General features: G+C 46.5%; 2 protein-coding genes across 2 annotated transcripts; both read left to right on the top strand.

Annotated features, from left to right (window-relative positions):
* Positions 1-247: 247 nt before the first annotated feature.
* On the top strand, positions 248-2,437 carry LOC135819126 (myosin light chain kinase, smooth muscle-like). Its single transcript, XM_065332278.1, has one exon. It carries the CDS (start codon positions 470-472, stop codon positions 1,517-1,519), a length of 1,050 nt encoding a protein of 349 aa, XP_065188350.1. The 5' UTR covers positions 248-469; the 3' UTR covers positions 1,520-2,437.
* A 13,889-nt stretch (positions 2,438-16,326) lies between these two features.
* Positions 16,327-17,575, top strand: LOC135819056 (110 kDa antigen-like). The gene is made up of 2 exons (XM_065332204.1): positions 16,327-17,076; positions 17,567-17,575. Exons 1-2 carry the CDS (start codon positions 16,327-16,329, stop codon positions 17,573-17,575), a joined length of 759 nt encoding a protein of 252 aa, XP_065188276.1.
* Positions 17,576-18,648: the final 1,073 nt, after the last annotated feature.

Raw genomic sequence — 18,648 nt, 5'->3', positions numbered from 1 at the left:
TCAAGTCGAGCCTGCTTCTGTTGCCCGATGTTAATAGCAGGCCTTCAATATGGAGCAAGGCTGAAACAGTTTGGATTACTAGAATCAGCGCTGAAAACCCGTTTTCCTAACACATTCTTCACTTCCGTGAAGCTCACACTAAGCAATGTGTGGAAAATGTGTTCGGTTATATGGAGAGTTATCCCCGATGCGACCTTTTCAAAATACCTTTGCTTTGTTGTGGTTGCTCGACTGGACTTTGGACATTTCCGTGACATTATTTTGAATGTTGACCCTCCAGTTCGGATAGTCATTATTGCAGACCAGGAATTGATGTTCGCTCAACAATCCAGTGTATCGATTGCTCCGGCTGCAACAATGGCTGGGTGAACAACGGAACTATTACGCTCAATTCAAAGCGATGCCAAGCTCATGCCACAATAAAGAAGTGTAACATTTCCCCTACGGTTCTCCACCAGATTTTCCAGGGATGTCGTCATCGGAGAATTTGTCAGAATCACCGGTCTGCAACACTAGGGTATCCGTTCCGCACCAAGTCCAGAGTGTCCACCGTTTACAGACGATGCAGCCATCACGAAACGTCACGCCAAGCCAGATCGTTCAGGCTGCTCAGATCAATCAGCCTCCCCAGACTGCACAGGTTTTGCAGGCAATACAGCCTCCCCAGGTCGTCCAGCCTGGCCCGATCGTTCTACATCGCCAGGTCGTCCAGCTTGAGCAGATCGTCCAGCCTGCCCAGATCGTGCCCTTTTACACTCCGGTCCCGCATTACCAGCAAATACAGCCTGGTGAGACAGCCCAGATCACTCAGCCTGTTCCGATGGTTCAGTTTCCGACTTCGGTGCCATATTTCCAGCAAGCACAGCCTGCCCAGACTGCACATCATATGCAGATCTTCCAGCCTGCCCAGACCGTTCAGCCTGCCCAGACTGTTCAGCCTGCCCAGACCGTTCAGCCTGCCCAGACCGTTCAGCCTGCCCAGACCGTTCAGCCTGCCCAAACCGTTAAGCCTGCCCAGACCGTTCAGCCTGCTGAAATGGTTCAGTTTCCCTCTGGGTTCACGTATTTACAGAAATTCCAGCATCGCCAGACTGCCCAGACGTCACAGCCTCCACAGACATTGCGGCCTACCCAGACTGCACAGCCTACCGAGACTGCACAGCCTACCCAAACCATCCAGCCTACCCCAATCGTTCATCCTGCCCCGACTGCACATCATCATCAAAATCATGAGTGTAAGTGGCGTTTGAACAATGGTGAGGGTGTAGTGTGTGCCGTGCGCTGCCAGACTGCAGGAAACCTAGCACATCACGTCAAAAAGGAACACGTAGGATCATCAGCATACAATCCCTATAACTGCCACTGGCAAGGATGTGACAAGAAATATCTGAACAGATATCACCTTTTAAGGCACATTGGCTCTCACACTAACCACTTCCTATGTCCTCATCCTGGCTGTGGTAAATCATATACTAGGAGAGAATATTTAGAGATACATAGCAAACAACACACTGGCTAAGGACCGTTTCCCTGTTCTATCACCGGGCGCAATAAATGTTATTCCGCATCGTCAGACCTCCGCCTCCACATGAAAACCCACCCCCGTGACATATGCATTATAGACGCTTGGCTGTTCACTATTGCGTTTGAGTGCGGGCAAACTCTTCCACCACAAACGGATTTCAGGGCTTGGGTGAGGAGGCCAATGTACAGGATTCCGAACAGTACTGTGGAAAAGAAAAAGCTAGGAGGCTAGTGACTTGATGTTTCCCCCTGGTTCCCTGCCAGCAGCTTCACATAAACATAACTCATAGTGGAGGAAGGTGAGGCCACATCACCTTCAACATCTTCCAAAAGTCCACTCAGTCACAGTTGAAATAACTGTCCTGTAATGCGAGAGTATATGCATCATGTATTATGTTTTGCCTAAATCAATGCACAATACTCATGTCATGCAAATTATTAAATGAGTCTTCTAAACAAGGTCCTCGTGTATTTGGTTGTCCCTTGTATTCCTTACCCAATGTATACCATTTGTCAATGCTTTTTGCATTTCGCCATCGTAGGGTATCTTCTAGGTAAAGATTGGAGTTTTGTTAAGATAACATTGTCCGAGGTCCCCTCATTTTTCAGAATTCTGTCTTTGCTTGTTATAAAACTTGCAATCAGTGCAATATTGTCTGTTTAATTAGACGTTGGCTGGTGCATCCAAATATCCCTGACCATCTCAACTGATAAAAATTGTAAATCTGTCACGTTCTTCTCTTTCTTCAAATATGAACTTAATGTGCGTCTCCAAAAAAAAAGAAGTGGTATACATCTCCAAATTAATGAGCCTATGTTCTTTTTGTTCCTGTTAGACTGGCTGCCCACGTCTAATGGTGATCATAGATATTGTGAGTTTTTTATTTTATTATTTTACAGAATGCACCTCCTACTGATAGACCATAACAAAGAGAGGAGAAGAAGAAGACAAAAGAAAATAATGATCGAGACAACAAAGGAGATAGACATACAATGTACTAGTAGGGGCTCTCAGGGAGCCTATGCCGGTGAGGCGGGACTAGCAACGCCGACCTAGGGTCTCGGCGTTAGCGCTATCCAGCACACCATAGACGGGATTACGAAACACGTATAAATAGATAAGTGAGAGGGAGGGAGTTGATGTTGATGTTGAGGCCGCGTCTCTGCACTCGATCGAGAAGGCGCAAATGGCTTGAAGCTGCTCCCATCCATACCAATGGCGCATACTCTAGGACTGGCCTCACAAAACCTCTGTAGACGGTTCGTTTGCCTGCACCATCGAGTACGCGAGCAACTTTGCGCAGGAAGCCCAGGCGAGAATTCGCCTTGAGTGCTGTTTTGTGGAGGTGAGTCTTGAAGGAGAGGCCCGAGTCGAGTGCTTACTTTGAGAGGGAATTTGTAAAGGATAGCATGTCTCAGCGGAGAATACCAAAGTATGTGTGCAAGTGGATCTCTCCGATTTCGCTCAAAATTTGCAGGTAGGTTCCCTTTGGGTCGGCGATCGATTGTGCAAAACCCTTGAAAAAGTTTCTGAAGGGAATCTTGAAATTTGAATACCCCTCAAAAATGGCTGAAATATCACATTAGTTATGGGTCTAGACACGAGTCACGGCACAGCGTATACGAACAAGCTACGAACAAAACTCCATCAAGCCAACATTGCCTCACCTTAGAAGAGGTCCTCGAGCAGTACCGCTTAGCCAAGCCAGGATCCCAGAAGACGAGGTCCATCACCCCTTGACGCCACAAATGATCGTCTTGAAAATAGCCAATTTTCAAGCGCTGGCAAAACAGCCAGCTACGTCCTCAATTGGCCAGAACTATACACCGGCAGATAGTAGAACACCTCTTCTATCGCTGAGGATATGTACCCCATCTTTCGTTTGGGGTTTTCTTGAAATAAACGTTTTTGAATTTTTCCACTCGACCATGCTGAAATACGGCCAAAGTCATACCTGCGCAGGAAAGATCGCCCCTCCGCGACGTCTCCTCAGCACTTTCTACTCCCACACTACAGTCAACCTCGCTAATAACGACTGCGGATATAACGACAATTCGCGAATAACGACAGCATTTCCATGCCCAGAGCAAATTCCCTCCCAACTGAAATACATAGAATGAGACTTCGGGTATAACGACACTTCGCGAATAAGAACACTTTTTGATGCCCCGCCGAATGTTGTTATAAGCGAAGTTGACTGTACTCCCATGGCCGCAGAACAAACTGTATTGTTGACTCTGACAAGGAAAAGCAGCGATGATCACTTGTCATTCCAAACGACAAGCTTCTCCTTGCGCCACCAATACTTTTTGTGCGATTCAAAGGAAACAAGAGTCACAACCGTCTAACAACTTCTGCTTCAAAATGGAGGGGAATTACTTCTAAAATCACATCCAGGCCATTTGTAACTGGTTGAACTGTTTGAGTGATCTATCATCTACCGTTTGGTTAGAAAAATGAACGCATAAACCAAGAGCAGAGGTTCAGAGAAGGCACGGGGGTACATCAGAAACGAACACAGCGTTAGAATTGAAACATTCTGCATTTTCCGTAATCTTCACTACCCTTGGTAACATATAAATTATTTTAGTGAATATATTCATTCCAGGAACACTACACCATAAATACTTTCTACCTTATTGATATATGATGTAAATAGTTCAGCGGAGTTCAAGTGGTGGAAAAATCCCCATCCCCCTCCTGTCCGTGCGATTGTCTTTTGGGCGATATTGTGCACATGGAAGAGAGGCCCCCAACCAACCACCATTGGCATTTCCTCTTGACAGTAGAGAGTGTGGGTGCGGATCGTAAACCTTCCGGCCTTTTGTTGTTCTGCAGTTAAGCTTGCAAAAAGAATCTCACCCACAAAATAATGCTCCGGGAACGAACGTTTTGTAAGGTATTTTTGCTTTCCAAACTCTTCCAGACTATGATATAAAGCCAGTAGCGTTCCGGTAATCTGTGCCTTCAGCTTGGCTTCAAGAATGATTCTATTCGCTGACAAGCTCAGGATGTTGAAACGATATCTGGCTGAGGTGAGAATACAGTGAATGCACCACTTTACTCAAAACAAATCACCTAAAGCGAGGTGTGCATGACAGAAACAAACTGATGCAGTATGGCTTTCGTTGTGGACAATTCCAATGCATAGATGCGATATGATTAGAATGACAACCTTTAGAGATTGTGAAGTATGCTCTTTACAACAACAATACCAATATTCCCAGTAAATGACGTTCGGTCGCTCAGAACTCCTTTACCAACAGTTTTCTCTCCATCAGTGTCATTGTCACGCCCGATGGGGGACTCTTGCTCTCCAGTCAGAAAACCTGCATGTCTTGTGGCTCTAATTTCACCTACAGACTAGTAACCCACAGGGTACATGAAAAGAGCACATTAAGTGAAGAAGGTCTCATCTCTGTTTTCTACCAACAGCCTAATCGCTCACGGGTGTTTCAGCAGCACCACTTAAAAATATGGCGTCATTTCGCGCGGTTTGGCAGGATTATGTTAGATCCGGCGCGAGTTATGAATTTATCAGAGTGTACCTAATCGATTTTCTTATTCACTTAGGTTTATCAGCGATATTTCGGTTTAGCAAAAGAGACAAACTATTTTTCAAATTCTACGAGTGAACAAGAATTATTTGGACAAGAAGCACACAATCATGTTGACAGGTTCTCTGCTGGCGAACAGACAGTTATACACTAGTTTGCTCACTTACCGAGGACTTCTTCTGTCAGTTTGGCTGTCCAGCTCGTGCCGACCTACTGTTCCTGCGACTTTCTCTTCCGTGGCGCAGGACGCAGTGCTATCGCCTCGTTCGTCGTCGTCAGGAGGTGCTGTGCTGCAACAGTTTGGAGGCGCAGCAGTTCTCGAGGAATAGACTTGTACTTGAAGTTCAGAGAATTCAGTGAAGAGTGGAGACTCTCTGCACCTTGTTCTGCGAGGAGGCCCAATCCTACGCGGACTCGTTTCATCAGGGGAACTGTGTGTTCTTCTAATAGGTGCAACTTCGGCGTGATGTGGCCGAATTTCCTGGACACTACTTCCTTCCTGCAGAGGGCCAGGAATTTCTCGATGTCTTGTTGGAGTTGACCCAAGTCAGCGTCATCGACTGGTTTGCAGTGGCTGAACTTGGCTCGACACGTTGCGTAGCTGTTCATGAGAGCTACGTATCTATCCGCAATTTTAGTGGCCTCAGGACACAAGTCAGGACACCTTGTTTGGACTGACGAAAGATGTGCGGAGGTGATGGCAGTGACCACGGTGGGTTTCAAGGCTTCGTGGATGTGGTTACCAACGAAAGCACCACCGTGGTATACCTGACGCTCAATGCCATGAAGCTGTAGGACTGGCTCCAGTGCCGCGACGCATGGGCCACAGAATTGCTTACAGCCGCTCAGTTTGTCTACTTGCTGCTGAAGTTGTGCTGACCGCTGCTGGTGATGGTCACGCTGCTGTATTGCTGTTTGGTACACTTCTTGCAAGTTGGCGACAACACCAAGCTCGTCCATGCCGCCTTGCTGCTGTACGTGCAGTGCAACAAATTCAAGCTGTTCCTGAGTCGTAGTTAGCTGCTGGTTGAAATTCTGGACGAGCTGCTGTTCAGCAGTCAGTTCGCTATGTACATCGCACAGCTTCTTGTACGCAGGACCATCCGTGTCTAGTGCCTGGCTTCTTGCCACCAGTGCCAAGTCCAGTATTCGGAGCTCGCTCCGCATAGCTTCGAACAGCCAGGGGTAGATCCCGAGATCCAAGTGTAAGACTGGAATGATGACGTTCGGGATTGACACAGGCAGAACAATTGGTCGAATCACATTGTTATATTTCTTTGCCTGCGCCAGCTTTGAGCCTGCTGCTACATATTGGCTGTGGTCGCTTGCTAGAGATGCTAGTGTGCGTGGTTCTCTCTCGGCCTCCTCTCTCGCATCACTCTCAAGCTCCATGCTCTTCTTCGTGCATAAACAATGGAGACATGGCCGGAGTCCAGATGAGCCAGACAATCCAAAGTTGACAGTCTGAAACTCATAGTCCCCGAATAAATAAATCTTCATTGTCTTGGCTTTCCAGGAAGTCTGCTGAAGCTGCTGAAGCTGGGGTCGGTATTGTCCCAATGCCGTCTCCAAGTTTGCAGGCGTGTCTTTGCCGTTGAAGATGCAGAACGGTATTATGTTTGTGAGTGAATTCGGATGCTCGGTGTTGACGATCTGAAAGCTTAGCTTGAACGATCCACCTCCGTGATCTCCGCCAATCTTAATCCAAATCTCTGACTCAGGAATAGCTCCACCATGCCATGTTAGTCGGCTACTGTCCTGCAGCTGGTCCAGAAAGAATATGACAATATCCACCAAGTTAGGGAAGAGCACAGTTGCTATCATCGTAACTCCGCCATCCTTGTCTGTCATAGGGAGCTCTTTGGCGGTGTATGAAGGCAGCTTCGAAGCTATAAATGTGCGGATTGTCTTCTCGGATTCCATTTCAACGCCAAATTCGTGTAGCCAGCGACGTAGCTTCCGCAACTGACTCCACGGGAGGCTGAGGTCTGCCTTTATAGCCAGTGCACTGCCGGGTGACGGCTTCTTGGCCTTGATGCCAGCATCTAACAGAAGCTGCTCCTGTTCAGCAGCAGACAATCTCTGCAAGCCAGCCACCTCTTGTGCTCTGGCTCCAGCCACACCACCGCACACTGTCTCAGCATGTCTCGTCAATTCTGAGGATCTGCGGCGCAAAGTTGTGTCAGCAGCTCGGTCAGACGGCACATTACTCACAACAGCCCGTTGATAGACCTGTGGCTTGCCATGTGATGCTGTCCTTACCTCCAACCGCCCGTCATGCACCCTTGCTGCCACCAGGTGACCTGTTAGACGGTCAGCTACGTTGCCGCACAACTTGGACGGTGATGCGGACAGCACGTCCTCGACAGTCGAGCTTTGTCTAACGGTGCGGATTGGAGCTGTCGTCGTGGCAGGATTGAACTGGCATGCTGCAACATGCTTTCGCAGATCTCTCAGCGGAGTAACCACCGGGCAGCCTTGCAGAGATGGCTTGTGGAAGTCACACCGGAGTGTCCAACCATCCATCATCCTGCGTGGAACCTTTCCTGGCGTCTTTAGCTCAGATGCCTTCAAACGGTTGGCACATGCAGGACATTGCTTGTGCGTTGCTAACCATTCACACATGCAGTCTGCACAAAAGTACTCTTCGCAGCATGGTACTTCTATTACGTTGTCCACGATGTTACTGCATATGTTGCACTGCTGTACTGTGTGTGCGTTAATGAACCGCTCTTTGTTCAGTGGAATCGTTGCAGTATGTTGGCTGCTGCCTGTTGCATATACTGTCTCTCTTGGCACATCCAAACCACATTCCAGTTGTGTTGCTGATGTTTGTGAGGCGGGTTGTTGTGTTGGGGTGGCGGTTGCGGTACTCACGCGTTCGTCCTGAGTGCGTGTTGTTTGCGGAGCGGCCGCGCGCCAGTGTGTGAGTTGCTTTGCATGCCGTTTTCCCGTGGCCTTTGCTGTATGATCAGTACAGAATGAACAGGCTGAGCGTTGATGTGGTGTCCATTTCACAGGAGGGCCACAGCCACCGCCGCAGTGCATGGCTTTTTCGCTGGCTCTCTTCATGGCCCTCTGGCACAATACACATAGGTATGGGGGGTGTACTTGTGCTTCATCTTCATCAATTTTTATCCCATGCACGGCTTCAAGCTGGGATTTATAAGATGCAACGGGATAACGGGTCTTCTGTGTGCATGTGGCGAATTTTCTGCCACCAACGCGACATACCTCGCCAAGATAAGATACGTGTGCGTCCATATCTTGTCGTAGCTGAAGGAAAACAACAGAATTTTGATGTTCACGTCTTTAGAAACGAATTCGCGTCTTGCCAAAAAAATGTCGCAGATCGCTTCGTCAAGAACATACCTATGGCGAATCAAATCAACTAAGTCGATGCCGAAGTGATAACTACTTGATAATGGCCAAGAAAGCTTGTGCTAGTATCTGCGCAATTTCAGGTCGAGCGTGGAACACAACTTCGTTCTCTGCGAGGCAATTTGAATTTCGATCGTGGTGCGCGAGGTATGAAAGTGAAGCTAGGAAGGAGTCAAAGAAAAAGAACACGATTTCACCGTACAGAACCCAGTTTGGGCTGGGTAGTGACCTGCTTTAGAGCAGTATATCGATAAGTATTTCAGTAATCCACCACGGCCAGAGATTCAAATTTTCAAATTTCGGCAAAAAAAGGACGCCATTTTTAGTGGGCGGAAATCGTGCAAAAAAACATCCGTGCGCTGTCTACGTAGGATTACGTCATAATCATACAGGACATTCAAAAATGGAAAGAAGTCTCACCGCGCTAGAATGGAGCTAGAATTGCGGTAATATATTTTGGATAGGACGGAACATGAGGCCTCATAGGTTTGCAAGAGCGGCACGTGATGCCATCCTCGGATTATTTCTGCGCTTCTCTTAAGTGCAGTATTCATGTCTAACGTTCTAAGGGAGGGCTTGTTTCACGTTCTAAGGGAGGGCTTGTTTCACGTTCTAAGGGAGGGCTTGTTTCACGTTCTAAGGGAGGGCTTGTTTCACGTTCTAAGGGAGGGCTTGTTTCACGTTCTAAGGGAGGGCTTGTTTCACGTTCTCAGGGAGGGCTTGTTTCACGTTCTAAGGGAGGGCTTGTTTCACGTGCATTAAACTTAACCTATGTAGGGTTCCAATACTCTGGTTGAATAATGAATAGGTAGGAGATTTACCACCATCCTGAGCATTAGAAAAAAGGATTTTTCTTGATCGTTTCCACTCGACAGTACTTTGGTTACTTCTAGTTTTCATTTTCTTGCATATCATTTCAGATCAAATCATTCTGAACTCAGACAACCGTGTTCGAAGGGCAGCACAGTTTTTACTAATGTGAGAGAAGCGGATATTGAATTCTGTTCAGCATATTATTGTCCGTCTTGGGATCAACAGACAGTACCGTTTGGACACCCGTCTCGAGACGAAAAGACACTGAGGCTTCGGCACCCGCCTCAGGAGGAACAGGCAATGCTGCTTCCACATCCTTCTCAGGATCGACAGGACGTCCAATACCAGTCCATGGCTAAGGGTCAGAATTATGCTTCACATCAACCTACGCAACAGCCTCAACAGACATTGCAGCCTCAACTGACGTTCCAGAACTCGAGGTTCCATCACAATGAAACATTTCAGGCTTTATCTACGAACCAGGATAGGCTGACATTGCGGCTACAACATGCACCTCAGAATCAACAAACACCGCGGCTGCGACACCAGTCTCAGGAACAACTGGCACTGGCGCTTGAATATCCTTCTCAGCATCGACAGGAAGCCCAAGTCTCACCGATGTTTCAGAGTTTGTATTCTGAGTCATATTAGCCTACTCTACAGCCACAACAGACATTGCAGCGTGAACTGACGTTCCAGGACGCAAGGTCACATCATAAACAAACATTTCAGGGTTTACCTACGAACCAGGATCAACCGACATTACAGCTAAAACATCCGTCTTCGGATGAACGGACAGTGTCGCATAGACACCCATCTCCTGAGGAACAGACACTGCGGCTTCGACACCGGCCTCTGGAACAGGAGGCAATGCCGCTGTCTCAGGACCAACACCCAGTGTCACTTCAAGATCTGTCCCATGGTATACAAACAACGCCGCTTTGCTACCCGTTTCAGGATCAACAGGCATTGCAGTCTACACAGAGAGTCCAGCCCCTTGGCCAGACCGTGCAGCCTACCCAGACATTACAGCCTACCCCGAGCATTCATCCTGCCCTGACTGCACATCATCATCAAAATCATGAGTGTAAGTGGCGTTTGAACAATGGTGAGGGTTTAGTGTGTGCGGTGCACTGTCGGACTGCAGGAGACCAGTCACCTAGCAGATCACATCGAAAAGGAACACGTAGGATTCGCAAGACACTATCGTTATCCTTGCCACTGGCAGGGATGTGAGTATACGGTAAGCGAGAGGTATCGCCTACTACTGCACATTGCCTATATCACATAAGACCCATCCAATGCACGTGTCCTGGCTGTGGTAACTCATATACTCGGCAATTTGATTTGGACAAACATAAACGTGACAAAGGACACACTGTTTAAAGTTCATATCCCTGATCTATCACCGGATGCAAGAAAGGATCAACAGTGCAACTAATTCATCGAATCCACACCTACACATGTACACCCACTTCGAATATGAACTAACCTCATTCAAGTGTATGACGTCTGGCTGCTCAGTACTCTTTTTTCCAAACTGGATTAAATCTTACACCACCCAATAATGATTTCAGGTCATGGCTGAGAAGGAACAGCATTTATAGAAGAGGCCGGAGACCTAAAATTTACATCTGGCTCAGTTCAAACACCTGCATGCAGGTCACCGAGATGAATGTCAAAATAATTGAAGTCACTTCACATTCCATACCTTGCCAGTTTCCACTCAGTCACAGTGGATGTAGATTTTCAGTTTGTAAAGGCCAGAATAATACACACCCCTGCAATTTACACCATAGGTGAAAACTAACTCGTGACTTGCTCACCATAATTATAATGTTCAAAGAGTCTCCTTGAATAGAAAGGAGTTTGCCTGTTGGCCTTTAGTTCTTAGAGACCGTCACTGCAAATTACCTTCTCCCTGAGTATTTCAATTTGTACAGCAGTCTTTGGCCATTGTCCTCCTCTCCTCCCCCGCACCTGTCTTTGGTCATTGCCCTGCTCTCCTCCCCTGCACCTGTCTCTCCTCTTATACATGTAAACCTTAAAGTCTTGTCTTTTATTTTAAGCGGGAAATTGGTTGTTGCATGAATATATTTCCTGGCTGGAATAAACTGTAAAGATTTAAAACTATTAGAAACCCATCTTACGCAGTTATATAATGTACGTCTCTCATCATAGTCATGTGATTATGTATGGTATTTGTTTTCTGTCTGATTGGTTGAAATTTATTGTTGTTATTGTTTTTGTAGGTGATGATTGCTTAGTCTGAATTCGTTTTTGTCTGTTGTTTGTACAGTAGACCCCATTTTAAAACCATAATAAAAGTGAGAGGTTGTGATTGACCTGAGGGAAATGAAGGGTGGGGAGAGGGGGGGGGCGAGGGGGGGGGGGGCAGGGGTTGGAATGCTTGAAAACAAGTCCATCAATAACGGTACTTGATAAATGCATATATTCAATACCCTCCATGTTTCTTTCATACACTCACAGAATGCCGATTATGTACCATGCATGAATGTTTTGTTTCCATATCTATGTACGTGTATGTATGTACGTGTATACGCCTTTTGTGTGTATGTATATATTATTACCTTCAGCCTCGTGAATATGGGCGAATATTCACTAGTATACAAACCGAGGCGAATAACTAGTGACTATTCGCCCATATTCACGAGGCTGAAGGTAATAATAGATTTATACCTCTCAATATTCACCCTCTCGTCCCTAAAACCCAACAAACGAGTACTGTTGGTCATACATGTACATGTACGCAGAAGTCGTTGTTGCTTCAGTGTCGTAAACCGACTGGCGTGTTCTTTGCTTGAATTGGAGGGCGGCGTGTTCAGAATCTTGTTCAATCGATCGTGTACACATACTGGTGCATGTGGCATGAGAGGTGACGGCCTTGGAGAACGCGCTCGTGCCATTCACCATGAAGAACACGCTCGTGCAGCGTTGTGGCGGGAGCCAATCATTAGAGAAGTTTCATTTCGCGCGAAGATTTGGCCAATCCCAGAGAGGTTTCGTTTCACGGGAAGATTTGACCAATCCGCGATCATCGCGCTAATTCGCCCGTCGGTTTATAAACAGCGAGCCAAGCGGTTCTACCCTCACTTCTTTTCTTTTCAGGCAGCGCTTTGGAGCTGCTGTGTGCCCTACAGTCCATTTCAAAACTATAGATGCGTAGGGTTTTTGAAATATTTCAAATTTGGCTGGAACTTTTCGAGAATAGTTTTCGGAATATTGCTCAGGACCGCTCCACAATTACTTTCATATAGTTAGTTTCTAAATGATTGGATAACAGACGCCCAATTTGGAAAAAAATATGCACAAAGTGATCACAGATTTTATAATTATGGTATAGATGCTGGCATAACGGTTTTTGCCTAGGTACGCGTTTATAGTTTTGAAATGGACTGTAGGAAAAGTCTTCGCTAACGTCTAACGTCCGAACAGGGCTGTTCTGAGTACAAACGAAATTCCTGGCTTGCCGGTTGATCCGCAATCATCGGGCCATTGACATGTTGAGCGTCAAAAACCTTGTTTGCTCGCTGAAATGCTCCGTCTGTGAAGATGCTCACTGTTGGCTGATGACTTGGCAGCACTCGGTCACATGCGGATCCAGCGGCAATGGCAAGCAAGGAATTTCGTTTCTACTCAGAAAAGTCCTGTTTACGGAAGTTAGCGCAGAAATTTTCTAGGGCACTCGGCAGCTCCGGTGCGCTGACTGAAGAGGAATCAAGCGCAGTACCGAGTACTGCTCTCTTTACACTTACAGTATGTATCGAATATAAGGTAAGTGGTGAATATGAGGTAAGTGGTGAATATGAGGTAAGTGGTGATTATGGGGTTATGTATTTTACCGGTTGTAAGTCGACCCCGGTTATAGGTCGACCCCCGTATCCTGAGGTCTCAATTCTACGTTTTAAAGTTTTCACCCAAAGAAGCACTACTAACCACTCCCTGCTACTTACACATCAACAAATCATGTAAACATTCCTTATTGGAGGGTATAACGTCCCAATCCTTGAAAAAGACCAATAAACTGGCAAAATGTGTACACATGGTGCACTCGTGCATGCAGTACAGGTCATTTTTTTGTAAGATACTGATAGTTCCCGGTTATAAGTCGAATCCCGGTTGTAAGTCCCACACTTTCTTCCTTCTATTTTTAGTTGCAAAAGGTCGACTTACAACCGGAAAAATACGGTAAGTGGTGATTATGAGGTAAGTGGTGAATATGAGGTAAGTGGTGAATATAAGGTAAGTGGTGAATATGAGGTAAGTGGTGAATATGAGGTAAGTGGTGAATATAAGGTAAGTGGTGAATATGAGGTAAGTGGTGAATATGAGGTAAGTGGTAATATGAGGTAAGGGGTGAATATGAGGTAAGTGGTGATTATAAGATAAGTGGTGAATATAAGATAAATGTGGAAGAGAAAAAGACATATGGATACGAGTTAAGAGTAACTCTCCATCACTGTATCATGATACTATATACGGAGATGTGTTGAAGCAAGGTGTCAGGACGTCGAATGTTTCAGCACTCTGTCAGTTTTGTGCCTAGTTATTGCACTTTCTGACTGTATATAGTATCATGTTACAGTGATGGAGAGTTACTCTTAACTCGTATCCATATGTCTTTTTCTCTTCCAAATATAAGATAAGTGGTGAATATAAGATAAGTGTTGAATATAAGATAAGTGGTGAATATAAGCGGTGAATATTCAGCAATATTCACCACTTATGTAGATGGCCAATTGTATGTGGGTGAATATGGAATGAGGTATAAGTATGTATCTCCCACAACCACTGTGGTCGTAGGGGTGTCATGCGTGGCATAAGGCAGCAACATCAAAAGAACGGAAAACAAAAGGAAAAAAAGCCGGTTAGCCGTCCTTATCTAGACGGCAAAACGATCGTCGTGTGAATCTGGCGCTTGTTACTGCTGCCTATTGTCCGTATAAATTGTCATACCCTAGGTACAGTACTATTTAACTTATACGTTTTGTTTGTCATGGTTCATGTTCGCTTAGCTTCCTCTTCATTTGATCTTTGCATCTTTTGTGCCACGCAAGTTGTGTGTTACATGTATATTGCTAAGCATCTTTGAATCGTGGTTTGACCGCATTGTCTAATGCTATTGTCAGTCTCGTTATCGGCATACATGAACATTCGCCAACGTCCTTCACAGCTGAGACTTTCAGGTCGTACTTGTCTGGGTTGCGCTCACCTTCCCCTCGTACTTCGAAGTATGTTTATATAGAACTTAGAACATTCCAAGTTGGCAGGCTGTTGTAGTGCGCAACCCAAACGCGCTAGAGCGTATATCCAGTCAGTTGCAGAACGTCAGTACTACCGGTCAATTTTGTGCAATGTTATCGCATGAGCTGATTGTCAAGTAACTGGTGGTGATAGTGGACATTAAAGAGTAACTTTTTCTTCACTATAGAAGAGAAAACAGAATTGTGTGTCGCTCCCTACGTGGGACCTTGTGCTATTCCTGCCGACTTGAATTCTCACTTGACTGACTCACGACTGCCATCCAGAGCACGCGAGAAGTTCATTAAACCTTCCCTTCCGCAAACCTGCAAGAAAGCTCAACTCCTGCTCAATACATAGTGTTCTGGGTAATTCACATCTCATCTCTTGAGCATGAGTAGGCTGAGGAAGGATGTGCCTGAAGAAAACCACTTATAATTATAGTGATCGCCTGACACAAATATCACCAAGGATACAAACGTACAGAGACGCTCCGTGGCCAGCGCGACAAATTCCTCGTGAACACCAGGTAGGAACGTGAGTTAGTGTTGCTCATGGAGGTGCTGAACAAACGCTGAGGACCGTTGGCCATTCACAACGTTGTTGCCTTCAAACTATCTAATTTGCAAGCCCGCGCTAGGGACAACAATTTGAAGAAGATGTTGGTGCGACAAAGGCGATACTTTAAGGAATTGTGTGTTGCTCCCTACGTGGCAGTTTGCGCTCTTTCTACCGACTTGAATTCTCGATTGTGGGACTCACGACCGCCGTTTAGATTACAGAAACAGAAAACGCATCCCTCTAACAACGTCTACTTCATAACTGAGTTGTATAACTTCTACGATCTGAACCAGGCCGGATTGGACAGGTTTACCACTTGTAGGATGTTGAATGTTCCGGTGAAACTCGGAGTAAGAGTGGTATTTAGTCACCTTCTCGGAGGTCTGTCTTCTTCCTACATGAAATTGTCACAGATTTTCTTTACTGCAGCAATTTATAAACACTTTATTCGACTTTAATTGAACTCGTTTACTTGTTACAATTACAGAACAACGGGTTTTACGATGTGAATTTCATCCACCGTCCGTGGAGGGCTCAATGTGCCGAAAGCAAGGGAGTACACAGACATGAGAATGAACAGTATCTCTGAGTTTCAGTAACTGAATGAATCATCAGACGAACAACAATCAAGGTGCTAACACCAGCAAGAGGTAGCAGGGAGGCGATGGCAGCCGAATACTGGTAACTTCCAAAGCTGGATCGAGGTTTCGCTTATCTCGGTATCAATATTTCGTAACGTAACAAACCTTGCAGGAAAGGGGGAAATTATCAAGTACAGCCTGCTTCTGTTGCCCGATGTCAAGGGAGGTCGTCAATAGAGCAAGTCAGCCAAAGTTTGGATTGCTAGAATTGGCGCTGGAAACTCGTTTTTCTATCACATTCTTCACTTACGTGGAGCTCACACTACGCATTGTGCGGTCAATGTGTTCGGTTATATGGAGATTTATCCCCGAGCCGACCTTTTCAAAATACCTTTTGCTTTGTTGTAGCTGCTCGAAGGACTTTGGACATTTATGTGACATTATTTTGACTGTTGACCCTCCATGAGGGATAGTCGTTATTGTAGACCAGGAATTGATGTTCGCTCAAAAATCCAGTATATCAATTTTATCGGCTGACATTACGGCTGAACAGAACTGTAACGCTCTTTTCAAAGCGATGCCAAGCTCATGCCACAATAGAGAAGTGTAACATTTGCACAACGGTTCTCCACCCTATTTTTAAGGGATGTCGTCATCCGAGGATTGGTCAGAATCGCCAGTCTGTAACACTGGGGCATCCGTGTCGCAAAAAGTCCAGATTGTCCAGCGTCTACAGACGCCGCAGCCATCCACAATCATCCAACCTAGCCAGATAGTTCAGCGTGCTCAGATCAATCAGCCTACCGAGACCGCACAGTTTATGCCTGCAATACAGCCTCCCCAGATCGTCCAGCCTGGCCAGATTGGTCTACATGCCCAGATCGTCCAGCCTGAGCAGATCGTCCAGCCTGAGCAGATCGTCCAGCCTGAGCAGATCGTCCAGCCTGAGCAGATCGTCCAGCCTGAGCAGATCGTCAAGCCTGAGCAGATCGTCCAGCCTGAGCAGATCGTCCAGCCTGAGCAGATCGTCCAGCCTGAGCAGATCGTCCAGCCTGAGCAGATCGTCCAGCCTGAGCAGATCGTCCAGCCTGGCCAGATTGTTCTACCTCCCCAGGTCGTCCAGCCTGATCAGCTCGTCCAGCCAACCCAGGTCGTCCCGTTTAATCCTGTCGTCCCGCATTTCCAGCAAATCCAGCCCGGTCAGAGTACCCAGATCAGTCAGCCTGTTCCGGTGGGTCTCTTTCCCACTTCGGTGCCATATTTTCAGCTACCACAACCTGTTCAGACACTACAGCCTGCCCACACTGCACCTCATGTGCAGATCGTCCAGCCTGCCCAGACAGTCCAGCCTGCCCAGACCGTTCAGCCTGCTCCAATGCTCCAGCTTCCCCCTCGGGTCAGGTGTTTACAACCAGTGCAGCCTGACCACACCTCCCAGACTGCACAGCCTACCCAGACTCCACAGCCTACCCAGACTGCACAGCCTACCCAGACTGCAAAGCCTACCCAGACTGCACAGCCTACCCAGACTGCACAGCCTACCCAGACTGCACAGCCTACCCAGACGGCACAGCCTACCCATACTGCACAGCCTACCCAGACTGCACAGCCTACCCAGACTGCACAGCCTACCCAGACTGCACAGCCTACCCAGACTGCAAAGCTTACCCTGACTGCACAGCCTACAAAGACGGCACACCTTACCCAGACTGCAAAGCCTACCCTGACTGTACAGCCGACACGGACTGCGCTACCTACCCCGACCGTCCAGCCTACCCAGACCGTTCATCCGTACCCGACTGCACATCCCCATCAAAATCATAAGTGTAAGTGGCTTTTGAGCAATGGTGAGGGTTTAGTGTGTGGCATGCGCTGCCGGACTGCAGGAGACCTAAGAGATCACGTCAAAAGGGAACACGTAGGAACATCTGTAAGCAGCAACTATACGTGCTACTGGGACGGGTGTGATAGAAGGCAATACGTGACTAGATATGAGCTTTTACGGCACATTGGTTATCACACACTCCACTTCCAATGCAATTATCCTGGCTGTGGCAAAACATATAGTCGTCAATCCGATTTAGACTTCCATACAAGGAACAAAAGACACGCTGTCTAAAGTCCATATCCCTGATCTATCACCGGATGCGAGAAAGGCTCAACAATTCAACTAATTCATCGAATGCTCGCCTACACATGTACACTCACTTCAAATACGAACTAACCTCATTCAAGTGTATGACGTCTGGCTGCTCAGTACTCTTTTTTTCCAAACTGGATTAACTCTTACACCACAAATAACGATTTAAGGTCATGGCTGAGAAGGCCAATACTAGTATGCAGGTTGCTGATCAGTACTATGGCAAGAAGTAAATTAATAGAAGAGGCCGGAGACCTGATGTTTCCATCTGGCTCAGTTCAAACTCCTGCATGCAGGTCACCGAGATGAATGTCAAAATAATTGAAGTCACATCACATTCCATACCTTGCCAGTTTCCACTCAATCACAGTGGATGTAGATTTTCAGTTTGTAAAGGCCAGAAAAATACACACCCCTGCAATTTATACCATAAGTGAAAACTAACTCGTGACTTGCTCACCATAATTATAGTGTTCAAAGAGTCTCCTTGAATAGAAAAGAGTTTGCCTGTTGGCCTTTGGTTCTTGGAGAGCGTCACTGCAAATTACCTTCTCCCTGAGAATTTCAATTTGTCCAGCAGTCTTTGGTCATTGTCCTCCTCTCCTCCCCTGCACCTGTCTTTGGTCATTGTCCTCCTCTCCTCCCCTGCACCTGTTTCTCCTGTTATACATGCAAACCTTAAAGTAATACCGTCTTGTCATGTATTTTAAGCGGGAAATTGGTTGCTGCATGAATATATTTCCTGGCTGGAATAAACTGTAAAGATTTAAAACTATTAGAAACCCATCTTACGCAGTTATATAATGTACGTCTCTCATCATAGTCATG

Source organism: Sycon ciliatum, chromosome 6 (genome assembly GCF_964019385.1).
Source record: "Sycon ciliatum chromosome 6, ocSycCili1.1, whole genome shotgun sequence".
NCBI classification, from domain to species: Eukaryota; Metazoa; Porifera; class Calcarea; order Leucosolenida; family Sycettidae; genus Sycon; species Sycon ciliatum.
This window is presented reverse-complemented; position numbering and strand designations above follow the sequence as displayed.

What these genes read in the sequence shown, in the direction of transcription:
- LOC135819126 (XM_065332278.1), top strand. Translation starts at nt 470, where the DNA reads ATGTCGTCATCGGAGAATTTGTCAGAATCACCGGTCTGCAACACTAGG.
- LOC135819056 (XM_065332204.1), top strand. Translation starts at nt 16,327, where the DNA reads ATGTCGTCATCCGAGGATTGGTCAGAATCGCCAGTCTGTAACACTGGG.